Source organism: Lactuca virosa, chromosome 3 (assembly GCF_052849685.1).
Source record: "Lactuca virosa cultivar CGN04683 chromosome 3, Lactuca_virosa_CGN04683_v6, whole genome shotgun sequence".
Classification (NCBI taxonomy): domain Eukaryota; kingdom Viridiplantae; phylum Streptophyta; class Magnoliopsida; order Asterales; family Asteraceae; genus Lactuca; species Lactuca virosa.
Genome location: NC_136428.1, coordinates 433,770,462 through 433,783,246, shown reverse-complemented (window position 1 = coordinate 433,783,246; position 12,785 = coordinate 433,770,462). Strand labels below are relative to the sequence as shown.

Genomic DNA, 12,785 nt, shown 5'->3' with positions numbered 1-12,785 from the left:
ATATATATATATATATATATATATATATATATATATATATATATATATATATATGTGTGTGTGTGTGTGTGTGTGTGTGTGTGTGTGTGTGTGTGAGAGAGAGAGAGAGAGAGATGGATGTAATTTTGGAAGATGGTCATATAAGGACCATATGGAATCAATATACGCCTATAAATGTCAATATTTTAGCTTGGAGAATCATATTGGATATATGTCATCCGAACTAAATTTTGTTTGTAGAGGAGTTACATGCCCTAAGTGTTATATCCGATGTGTTCTAATTATCCCAAAGATATGGATAATTTGTTTTGAGGATTGTGAATTGGCAGCTAGAATGTGTAATGTCATAGTTAGATGGTGTGATTTTGCAGTGGCATGATTTGATTATTTACGGGTATGAATCTCTAAATATAAAGCTACCATTATGACTACTTGATGGGTCTTATGGAACTATCGCAACCCTATCGTCTTCGGGTCACAAAAGTATAGGAGTGAAACTATTTTGAATTTTGATTATATGGTTGAGTTTCCGTTTAATTGGTAAACTATTTTTGAATTTTGTTCTATGGTTTAATTTCCTTACTTGGTTTGTTAGTTGGAAACGATAATTGTGGCTTAACCGGGTCTTGTGGTTAAACAACCGAAGTTTGGTAATTTCTACATAATAGTTTTTTTTTTCCTTTAGGCTTTTGGGTGTGGGCAACATGTTAAGACATGCTATCATATTCAAAATTTGTCAGCTCACATGCCATGTCATCCTTAACACCATTTGATTTATGTAGGAAATGGTGTTCAAATGTTATTATAGATATATATATATATATATATATATATATATATATATATATATATATATATATATATATATATATATATATATATATATAGAGAGAGAGAGAGAGAGAGAGAGAGAGAGAGAGAGAGAGAGGTTTAATTTCCTGGCGTGGATATTGGCAGGAATTGATTGAAACTTTAGCATGGGCTCATGAACGCACACCTTTGGCCAATTTGATTCGTTGGAGAGATAAACCGGTGACACTTTCCATTGTACAAGCAAGATTAGTTGGATTAGCCCACTTTTCTGTAGGTTATATATTTACTTATGCAGCTTTCTTGATTGCCTCTACATCAGGGAAATTTGGTTAATTTTGTTAATTGAATGTTTTGTATCCGCGATAATCTCATTTCTTTCGATGAAGAAGAGATCCACCTTCTTATTTTATATTTCTACATCTAGGATCCGACTTGTATCATGGATACTAATAGGAACTTAATGAGTATGACAAAAAAAAGTTTGATTCAGTGGGAAAAGAACGCCTCTTGGGGCAACCTACCGGTCTTAGCTCCTCTTTAATAAAATTGGTTGTTCAAAAAGAAAAACACTAACATTTGTTATTATCTGACACCGTTATATATAACTCCAAAAGTTATCAGCTGAAGTGACGTCAACTTAAATTAATTGAAATATTAGTTGATTGCTATCACAGGTAAAGATAAATAAATAAAGTGTCTAGTTTGATAAAGTTCATTGCTATATTGGTTCAAACTACACATGGTAATATAACATATACAGGTAACAAAAACATTTAATTCAAATAATAGAATAACTTTATCCAAATTTATACAAATATAATACAAAATTAGAACAGCATATGTATCAAAGTATCAAACTAAATAGAAAAAATGATGCTTTTAAAACTTACAAGTTGACACAGTTCGTTGATAGATATTCTTTTTTTTCAAAGCATCTATTTTATACCTTGTGAGAAATTAAAAGGTCATGGCTTCATGTTTAACAAATCTTAAGACAAAATTACACATTTTCCACATCTACATTTTTTAATATAACTTTAATCTACAACATGTTTTTAAAACGATATCGTTTCTAACATCAATCAAAAACATTGGAATTTTAATATAAACAAGTGTCAACCGTCTACCTCATATCATATCCATGCATATACTTGCATACCCCACAGTAATCAAATGGGTTGTTGTACTTTTTCTTTTTGGATCAAATATTGTACTAAAAATCAATTACATCATGGAATAGAAAAATATTTATGGTTCAAATGAGTAAAAAAAAAAAAATAGCATCAACCTACCAAATACCAAATAATTGTCTATTTTGAAGAAGAAGATGAATCAAGAATCTGTATCTGTTCTTCGGTCTACTAAAACTTCAACAGGCGTTGACTTCAGAGGCAAGTCAACAAGTGTGGTTGGAGGTGCAAAATACATGTGTAACGACATTATGCAGATAATAATACCCAAAAAAAGCTACAAAGAAAAATATATAAGTTTTAATGTGTACAATTTCATTAATTGATAATTTATAAATTAAATTGTCAAGAGTGAGTAGTGTTACTTACTTGTAATGTTGGTTTGAAAGTAAAGAGGAACACAGACAAAACCATTGTGAGTAGCATAGCCATTGATGTGGAATACACCTGCAATCATATAATAATATAATTGAGCAATAACTAATTAAGAGAAGAGTCAAATGTTTTAAATAAATTGGAAGTCAAAAAGTCAAACCTTGACAATGTTGTCAGCATACTTCATCAACCATGAGACTAGTAAACCAGTGGAACCAAGATTCAACACCACCAACCATGTTGTAATAGTGTAGCCATTAAAGAGGCGTTCCCACCATGCTCCTTTCTCAAATCCTCCTCTAAAATCATCCGCAAAAAGTCTTGCCATGTTAAAAATTGCACCAAACCTGAATGAAAAATAAATAAAACATTTATTGTCATATTTATTATAAAAAAAAAAAAAAAAAAAAAAGGAATAAAAAGCTTACGTGTAGAGTTGAACATTCTGCCAGTATAAACTGTCGTTAGTTTTTTTCATTAAGAATTCAGTGTAAACACCGGCTAATGCTGAAAGACAAGCTGACAACACACCTAACATGTACCCTTGGATTGGGGATGAGAAGAGTGACTCACAAGATGCTCCTCCACATCCTTTAACCTATATAAACAAAGCAATTATGTCCTTAATGAAGTTTATCAATATCTACTCTTAATTATTATATTTTCAACAAAAAAAGTAAAAAACTTTTTGCAGATATCAGCTAAAAGCTTATGTTGGATAGAATTTATCTCATGTGATTGATACAAAAGGAGAAAACACAAACACAATGCTGGTGATAGATATTATTAGTACCTGACTTGTGGTTGTTCCAACAGCCAATAAAACTATTGCCATCCACTGCAATGTGGAGAGCTTTCTCTTCAAGAACAGCCTAAAAAATTAAACAATTTCATAATTTAATAACAACCACCATTAAGTGCAAATGAATTAAACAAAAAGATCGGGGAACTTACCTGAATAATATTCCTGTAGTGACAATTTTCAAATTTCCAAGTATTTGATATGTGGATGTATCAACATATGTGAGGGTTGCAAACTGAACATTGTTATGGATGAGGTATATAATAGAGGGGATTGGGTATAAACGAACACTCTTCCATTCTGTTGTCATTCTAGGAGGGGGTGATTTCTTACACTCTCTCCATAGGAAGATGCTGGACACAATAAGCTGCAATTCCAAAGGAATGTAATTAGGTTCTTCATCATGAAATAGCGCTTAAATTATATCTAGTCACATGAAGAAATAAATACCTTGAAGATTTCAGCAAGAAAAGGAATAGTTGCATAGTCATACTTGTATCCCCCATTACTCTGTGACAATGTAGTCAAAATTCCCTGATTGATGAAATAGAAAGTGTGCAATTAGTAGCTGAGAAAATTAAACATCATAATGTTCTACATCCAAAATCATGGAATGTCTCAAGAGTTCTCACACCTCCGCATTAGGAAACCCTAATTGCTAAAGCAGATGCAATGGTCGAAATTGATTACTCGTTAGAATATCAGGATGTAAAGGAGAAGATCCAAATCATCACAAAATCATCATGAAAACACATTATTTGGAAAGTAAGAGATTTCTGGCAACAATTCCCCCATCCCCATCCCGGATCAAACCAGTAAAACAATGCTGTGAAAGATGCAAGATATTTATTGCAGCAATAAACATTAAATCTCAGAAGCAACTTATTAGTTAATTTCGTAACCATTTGGCTATGAATCATCACGTGAAACCTAACTAAATTCGCACAAAATTGGATAATAAGTTCAAACTCTACTAAATTTGAGTAATCTCGAAGCAACAATGACGAAAAAACAAAATCAGTACGCTCAAAATCAAAATGACAAAAACAGACGTTGATTCGGTTTAAGTGTGCTGTAAAACGCAAATTACATGGAAAGAAGTGTGTTCATTTGCGATTTGAAGTGGAAATTAGGGTTCTAGGAGAGCGAAATGTACCTGAGAACTGGTGAGAACTGTGAGGAGCGATGCGACGACGTACCACTGCATCTCATTCTCCGGCGATTTCTCCGGTTGTTGATTTGCATACCGACAGAAAGTATGCTACGCGCTACTTGTACCATTTTTCTATAAACCAAATCTATTCTTTTACCATTAAACTAACAATTAACCAAATAATACCAAAATGAAACACACACCTTATATCTTTAATCTGTTTTTAATTTCGAGATAATGGTTTAAAGAATACATTTAAAGGTATTTTTCTTTTTTACAACTATAAATAATATAAAGATCCTATAAAAGTTTGTTTTTTAATTACATGTCAAAAATGACATTTCTTTAATAAAACATCAAATTTTATATAAAATATGATATTTTGATGTCATTTGTCATTCTTCAATGATAGCACGTAGCAACAATGTTTGGAGTTGTCAATACTCATAATCAGTTTTGGAGTTGTCAAACAGTAAAGCCTGATTATTTGTGTTTTGAAAATGCATTAATCAAATAATCGGTTTCTAATTGCAATTCTAAACCCCTTAGGTTGTTAGGTGTGGGCAACGCCTTGGGGGCGTTTTTGCTCGTTATAACGGCACAAACACACCCCTCCCTGTTTTTGCACGTTATAAGCATGCACATTGCTTCCCGTTACCAGTACAACATCCTATAACGCCCGTTTTCTTCTTTTTTTCTTCTAAAAACGTCGGTGCCCACACCGACTAGTCTTAGTTGATCAAAAGTCCGTCAATTTCCAACGGTTTATTAAAAATAACAACCAATATGATTTGCTTGTAAGGTCGGTAAAAAGAATCAGATATATACAAAAAAAAAAAGTTGGGGATTTTGCCAGATATAGACATTTTTTTGGGTTGAGTTCCAAAAAATAGACACAAAAAATCGAATTTTCAAGTATAGACATGGATTCCGCGGAATGAGTATAAGCTCCGAGGAATCGATGTGGCAAAAAAAATTATCTTAAGAACAATTCCGCAGAGCTACCTCCGAGGAATGAACTTTTGCTCCGCGGAATGAGTATAAGCCCTAAAGAATCGATGTGGAAAAAAAAATCCTGAAGATCCATTCCGCGGAGCTGCCTCCACGAAATGAGTTCATTCCTCGGAGGTAGCTCTGCGAAATGGATCTTCAGAATGTTTTTTTTCCCACATCAGTTCCTCGGAAATTAAGTCGATTCCGTGGAGCCCTCGAAACTCACCTCCGCGGAATCAATGTCTATACCTAGAAATTCGACAGGAACTAGCTACAATAATTCGATGAAAAATCAACTTGTTTAAAGTCAAGTTATATAATCTTCTAAATCGTTTTATTTAAAAACTAAAAGTTATTGTAATAATATAATTTTGTAAATCATATTTAACACAATAGTCGTTATAAAAAGTTTAAAATCAAACAAGAAAATGTTTACAAGTCAATCCAAACTCACCCACATCAACTCATACAAAAAAAGTTATTGTTTCTTTTATCGGTTATCCAAAAGAAAATGTTTAGAAGTACAACCACTCCTTGTTAATTTGAACGTTGCATACTTTATTGCATGTTTATGTACTAATGATAGAAAGGGTAAATCGTACCTCAAAAACTGTAGAAGGCCAAACTTTTTTATTAATATTTATTTAGAAAAAAATTTACGTGTAAATAAAAATCCATATCAATCATCAATCATGGAACTTGAGATAATACTAAGCTTACATCAAAATCATTTAATTACAAACAAAGATAATCACAAAAAACAATAAACCTTTCTAACATTTTATCCTAACTGCCTTGCTGTGAACTATCCTTGATGTTGACTAACAAATCTTAATCAGATTTGACCAAATCTTGCTCATTTGCTTCTGGGATTCACAGAAAAGGGTTAAATTGCAAGAAATAGCAACATACTTTTATTTATATGTTTACGATAGCATCCTACTTTTATTTCTTCCTACTACAACATTATACTTTGAAAATTCTACCTAAATATAGCAATTTTTACTGCCATAATTGAGTAGATTATTCAAACTACAATGTCCTAATAAGCAAAAAAAATTGTATAAGTAAAATGCTATAATGTCTTAATTAGTAAAAAATGAAAATCTATTCATCCCAAACCCCGAAAATATTTGATGTTGATCGATTTGATCAAAACTTGCTGATTTGCTTTCAGGTTTAACAGAATAGGGTTAATTGCATTTAGCCCCATGAAAAAAAAACCATTATTTCCTCATATTAATAAAAGAAGATATGATTTAATCTGACATACATAAATCTCCTATCTTGTAATATTTTCAATAACAAAACTGAAAAAAAAAAAAAAAAAAAGTTGCATCTTTACCTGATTCCGAAGACATTTCCTTCATGTTTCTGACCGGAAATTCTTTTCAGGTGGTAGAAGTTGCCGGAAGTCTGACTGCGTTTATGGTTTTCCGGCAACAATTCCAGATTAATGCCGCCAATTCCCACCACTTTTTCTTGCTAATATCGTTTATGACTATATGGAATTGTTTTTTTTTGGGTTGAAGGGCAAACTAGTCATTTCCACATTACTGCTTATAGCAGGCCTGAAGTTTGGGAGGCTAGAATTGTAAAATTAGTGAACATAGATAGGCCCTTCACAACATTTTCAGAACCTTTATATGTCCACCTGAATTGGCAGCAACAATCATATTTGATTTTTCCCTCCAGCAAACACTGGAAACAAACTCTCCATTGTTACCACCGGAAATGGAATCAGTGGTTCCGAACTTGTAGGAAGTAATTGGCATTGGGAAACTTTTATGATAAGCATAAACCTGAACAGAAAAGGAATAAATAAAAAAATCCTTAATTTGATATAATGTAATTAAATTGTAATAGTTTGAGTAGTAATAATTCTAATACCTCATTGGATTCAGAACCGCATGCTATATATCCATCAAGAACAGATAAGCCAGCAAAGTTCTGAATAAGGAGAAAAAGGAAAGGGTCAGATTTGGAATATATATATTTTTCCTATTACAGAATACTTTGAAAAATCTACCCAATAATAGCTAGATTCTACAAAGTATAATGACCTAATAAGAAAGAAATTGAAAATGCAATGCTACAATTAAGTAGATTTTTCAAAACACAATGCCTTGATAAGTAAAAAAAAGTATTATGCTGTAATAAATATAAATGAAAGTAGGATACTATCATACACAAAAAAGTAAAAATGCGTTATCAATTCTTGCATTTTTTTTTCCTTGAATATTTTATTAAATACCATTATTAGATGCTTGAAATTTTCACATAAGGGTGTCGCCCTCCTATTGATTTGTTTGTTATAGCATCATACTTCCAACAATATTTATGCCATCAAAATACGAATCAAATTTCACTATTAAAAGTAAGATTTTTTTTTTAAAGTAGAATGTTTTATTAAGAAAGAAGTTGAAAGTACAATGCTATAAATGGGCAGATGTTACAAAGTGCAATGCCTTTAAAAGAAAAGAACTGAAAGTATAATGCTGTAATAGAAAGAACTAAAAGTAGGATGCTATGATACACAAATAAAAAAGAAAGTGTATTGCTATTTCTTGCTTTTAATCCTTGGATATCATATTAAAAACCATTATTAGATGCTTGAAATTTCCACATAAGGGTGCCTAACTTCCACTGAATTGTTGCTTATATTTTATAGCATGATTAGCATCCTACTATTTTTTCCTATTACAGTATTGTCCTTTGAAAATTCTACCTAATTATAGCAATGTCATCTAACTACAAAGCAATTTCACAATTATAACTGGATAGATTTTCAAAAAAATGTGAAAGTACAAAAAAGAAATGAAAGTAGGATGCTATAATACACAAAGGGTGTTAACCTTTTGGTTAGTGTGACCTTTGTAGGTCATGCAGCAAGCATCAGTAGAAATCCCCTCTAAACTGGTTTTTTTCAGGTCCCAAATCTTCAATGTATTATCAGTAGATGCAGAAACAACGGAATCGGAATCCAAAAACTTCACATAGCTTACAGCCTTTTCATGTCCTGCTAACGTGCACCATGGAATCTTTACATGTCTAAGATCATAACAGTGTATCTGGTAATCAGCAGATCCAAAAGCCAATAGATGTGAAGAACATGGAGAGAATTGTACACAGCACACATTAGCAGCACTTCTGATTGTGCATGTTGATTTTTTCTGTAAAAAACAAATTAAAAGTTTTTTTTAAAAAAAAAAAGCTTTTTGATGTTTAAAATATTAAAATTAGTACTGAGAGAGAATTACATCGTTTAAGCTCCATAACTTGACTGAACAATCATCACTGCCACTGGCAAATTGTGTGGGGTCCACACGAGAAAAATCAACACACCATGCCCTTCTTTGGTGTTCTATATAATGAGATAACCCTTGACCAATGAATGCATCCCACACCTGTTTGAGAGAAAAGAAGTAACATAAAAAAAAAAAAAAGAAACACATCGGTGTCATTTATAGACCAAGGCTAAAATGGTCATTTAGTCTCGTTGACATGGTTTATTTTGGTTCAATAAATAAACAGACTTTGTGTATAACACTTTATTCGGACAAACATCATTGTCATTAATAGACGAAGGGTAAAATGGTCATTTAGTCTCATTGTGATTGCCATTCAGCCACTTTGTAAAAAAGAAACAGCCCCTAAAAGGCATGTTTGATTCATGGATTTTGATGAAGTCTGTCTGACGCATTTGGAATTCAAGATTCCATTCCATGGTGTGTTTGGTTTCCAAATGGACGGAATTCAATTCCGTTCTTCCTTTTTTTTTTTAATTAATATACCAGAATACCCTCGTTAATACATATTGAAATAAATAGAAAGAAAAGAATTAAGATTCACATAAAAATCTAAAAATTATTGAATTCCATTCCATTTCTTGCCAACCAAACGAACGGCATATTACAATTCCCTCTGACATATTCCATTCCTTCCAATTGAAGATTCCTTCAAATTCCATGTTTGATGGATTTCACCATTACTAAGGGTGATTGGAAGGAATTCAATTCTCCGTTCTTCCGTTTTTTTATTAAAAGACCAAAATACCCTCATTAAAGAACACATACCTGAAGCACACCATCATAATCAGCTGACACCAAATAATTCTTGAGGTACTTGTTCCAACAAACACAGCTAAGCTTTGAATCATTCACCAACTCAACAGCAGGATAATTAACATCAACAGAATCATTTAAAAGTGAATCAAATTCAAAAATCTTTATTTTCTTCAAGACACCAGCAACAGCAATGTAGTTCTCATCACGATCAAAGCTCAAAGAGCAAATCACATTTGCAGAATTCAAAAGATTCCCGATTTTTAAATTCCCACATTCCTCAAACTTGCTATATCTTATAAACTTACATACACCCTTTAAAAAATCATCACAGCACCTTTCATGATTCCCTAACAGGTCGAGGTCATTTCGGTCATTAGAGACAATGGTAGGAAGTTGGAGTTGGGACCTCTTGCTAAAATAAGCACTTTCAAGATGACTGATGTTTGTCTTCATTCTTGTCTCGAATGTATTTGAACCATAAAACACGTGCTGAAAACTCTTGATATCGGTTTCTAACAACTGGATATTTTTATATAACTCCAACGCGTGTTTTTCCTTTTGTTCCTTTAATAAAACTAGAAAATTAAGTAAAATCTCAAACTCAGAATCTTTGGTCTTGTCTATAATTGGAGAATACGTGTTCTTGGAGTAAAATTCTTTGGTTCCACTTAATAACTCAGATTGTAGGATTTCCCTGATACAGATTTAAATGTTATAAATTAAAAAGTTTTGAAAGATTTGATAAAATGTTGGAAGAGAGAGAGAGAATACCTTGTTGTTGGGCGAGATGAAGGGTGAGGATGAAGGAGCCAAAGACAGAAGGCAGATTCTTGTGGATTTTGAGAAATGAAACTTGGTGGAAGGATCCGGTATTGTAAATCTGACATTGCTGCAGAATGCATCTCTAATGATGCAAATGAGGAGAGTAACTGGAGGGTAAAAGGGTAAATTAGTGTAAGATCATAAACATCATTGTTTCACTGAAGCTACATTATGAAATACTTAAACAAATGTCAACTATAAAAGTAAGTAGCTTTGAATCAGAACATTTTAAAATGGTTTATAATGCAAGTAACAAATATTGCTATGATAAGAGTATATAAGAATGAAAGAGAATAGCCTTGTCACCTCAAATAAGAGAACACCAAGGTTGTAGATATTTGCTGATAATGATTCCATTCCATAGAGCTCCTCTGGACAAGCATACCATTTTTTTTCAAGTTCAATAGTTACAGAGTATGACTCTCTCCCTTGTTGAATATGTTTTCCATTACTTTGACCACTATTTATTACTTCATAATTTGTTGAAGAATCAAAATAAATGATCTCATTTGATGGCAACAAACTGAAATTTGAAAGCCATAAATCTTGCAAGGCATTTCCTTGAGAGTGTGTCATATCGACAACCTGAACAACCTGTCTGTATATCTGCAGCCTCTCAGCTTTATTCACTTGTATAGAATTGTGTTTTAGCCACTTCCTCAAGTTCATCCCTTTGTATGCACTTTCTTGAGGGAAATCAAGAGTCATTTCACTTAACTTTAATGATCCATTAAAACTCATTCTGCCCATGAAATCTTTATTGGTCATTTCTGCAACATTGGGCTCATCAGAGATCTCTGAACTTTTGCACAAAAACCCTTTTCCCTTTCTAGATTGCCTAAAAAGGAAATTAGACAAGTTCATTGAGCTTGATACCTTTAACCTCTTATTGATGTTACTATCCATTAACTGGTCAGATGGTTGTTCTTTAGGAAGATCTTCATTCTCTTGTTCATTATTAAACCTAGCTGTAACACTTTCAGGATTTAAAGGCATGCTTGACAAACAATGCCTTGATCCTTGCCTAATATCCCTTGTGCCTGAAGTGGTTGCAATGTTTGGGTTCATGAGGCCATAATTTGTCACATTTGTCTCAACACCAAAGTGTCCAATGTCACTTGTACCAAGGAGTCTTGTATTAGTTTGACTTGAACTTTCAGCATGACACTATTACAAATAATGACCAAATTTAGATCATATAGATTAGAATGTAAACCTTATAAAAGATGCACTCGTTGCAAGAATTAGAGTATATAGATACATTCTGAAATTTACAAGTCAATGACCACTATTTTACAACTGAAAATGATCTATATATTCATTTAACATTTGGAATTGATGAGCTTCATAAGTAATTTTACTCGCCAGTTTGCTTATCATTATGATTATGGGTTTAGGGTTTGGAATTTACTTGCAATCTTTTTCAAAAAGTTTAATGATAGTGATTAGATACATACAAAATTATCCATAAGCTTCACAAATTTATTAGACAAATGACTGCTTACAGTAAACAGTAAAAATCCCTTAATAATATTAAATATGTCCATGTTTCAAATTCGAAGAAATTTACATTCTCATATAGTCATATTTGCAAATCGCAATTTGTAAGGAATCTGTAGTTTGATTTCATTCATGTCCATGAGATTATCAATAGAATAGACACACTGTTACAAAGTCAGAAGCTAAATCACGGAAATCTACAGCAAAATTGCAATGACTAATCAATGAGAGGATAGAAAAGATAAAACCAAAAACCTGAAAGAAATTAACAAAAAAAAATATTGTTTCTTACCTGTAATGAATCAGTGACCTCTGGAGAAGCTTTCATACCTTTATCAATGGAAGAAAAGGAAGAAAAGAGAATGCCGGTAAAGTGCAGACGAACGATAGCAATTTCTTTAGTTGCATTTTTGGATCAACTGTTTTTGATCGAGAATTAAAGCAATGGTGAAAGCACGATATTCAAGAACACAGAACACTGTCTCAAAATATCTAAGAAAATATCTGACCATGTCAGTTCTTTTTTATTTGTGTGTTGTGTATGTCGTTGATACATTGTACATCTCATGTATAAACTATAATATATCTTTTATCTTTTATAAACAATAAACAATAATAAATATTTATCTAAAATAATAAAAAGTTATAATATGATATGTTCTTCTTCAATTTGGTTTTAGATAGGAAACATATTAAATTGAATTTAAATGATATGTATATCTTGAAGTTCTAAAAAAAAAGGAATTATACATATTAACAAGTATGATAAATACAGATAAAACAATTTAAACTTATTTATAGTAAAAACTAAAAATGGATGTGATATGGAACAATTTTCTTTAAAAAATCACATATACATGAATAAAAAAAACTACATTGTAAAAACCAATATAATGGCAAAATTTTATTATTACTGTAAAATATACCAAAAAGTTATATTATTTTATTTTGAATTTCTTAGATTCCACATCGTTTGCTAAATGATAATGATCAAAAACTTGAACCGTTTCTCTTTTTACGAACTTTGGGCCACATGCTGACCATTGGCTGCCCACTCCTTGGCATCATTG

At 32.0% G+C, this 12,785-nt stretch overlaps 2 protein-coding genes across 3 annotated transcripts; both read right to left on the bottom strand.

Moving 5' to 3' along the window:
* Positions 1-1,802: 1,802 nt before the first annotated feature.
* LOC145167871 (Nucleotide-sugar transporter family protein) lies at positions 1,803-4,472 on the bottom strand. Its single transcript, XM_079087138.1, has 8 exons — positions 4,337-4,472; positions 3,631-3,714; positions 3,333-3,547; positions 3,172-3,250; positions 2,807-2,976; positions 2,539-2,725; positions 2,373-2,450; positions 1,803-2,280 (listed from the first exon to the last, which is right to left on the bottom strand). The coding sequence occupies exons 1-8, from the start codon at positions 4,385-4,387 to the stop codon at positions 2,146-2,148; spliced, it is 999 nt and encodes a 332-aa protein (XP_078943264.1). The 5' UTR covers positions 4,388-4,472; the 3' UTR covers positions 1,803-2,145.
* A 1,544-nt stretch (positions 4,473-6,016) lies between these two features.
* Positions 6,017-12,192, bottom strand: LOC145167870 (protein SUPPRESSOR OF PHYA-105 1-like). 2 transcript variants are annotated; one of them, XM_079087135.1, is made up of 9 exons: positions 12,008-12,192; positions 10,522-11,382; positions 10,165-10,322; positions 9,403-10,087; positions 8,587-8,733; positions 8,182-8,499; positions 7,217-7,276; positions 6,672-7,128; positions 6,017-6,192 (listed from the first exon to the last, which is right to left on the bottom strand). In XM_079087135.1, exons 1-8 carry the CDS (start codon positions 12,041-12,043, stop codon positions 6,949-6,951), a joined length of 2,445 nt encoding a protein of 814 aa, XP_078943261.1. In that variant the 5' UTR covers positions 12,044-12,192; the 3' UTR covers positions 6,017-6,192; positions 6,672-6,948. The 2 variants fall into 2 exon arrangements, with proteins under 2 accessions (XP_078943261.1, XP_078943263.1); XM_079087137.1 differs by having other exon boundaries at positions 6,017-6,189.
* Positions 12,193-12,785: the final 593 nt, after the last annotated feature.

Bases quoted from the DNA above. Each gene is read 5' to 3' on its own strand.
- LOC145167871 (XM_079087138.1), bottom strand. From the start codon at position 4,387: ATGCAGTGGTACGTCGTCGCATCGCTCCTCACAGTTCTCACCAGTTCT. The intron at 2,726-2,806 runs GTAAGCTTTTTA...TTTTTCATTCAG, and splicing joins CAGAATGTTCAACTCTACAC to GTTTGGTGCAATTTTTAACA. The intron at 2,281-2,372 runs GTAAGTAACACT...TTTTCTTTGTAG, and splicing joins CTTTCAAACCAACATTACAA to CTTTTTTTGGGTATTATTAT.
- LOC145167870 (XM_079087135.1), bottom strand. From the start codon at position 12,043: ATGAAAGCTTCTCCAGAGGTCACTGATTCATTACAG. The intron at 11,383-12,007 runs GTAAGAAACAAT...TATTTGTAATAG, and splicing joins AGGTCACTGATTCATTACAG to TGTCATGCTGAAAGTTCAAG. The intron at 7,129-7,216 runs GTATTAGAATTA...TTTTCTGTTCAG, and splicing joins GCGGTTCTGAATCCAATGAG to GTTTATGCTTATCATAAAAG.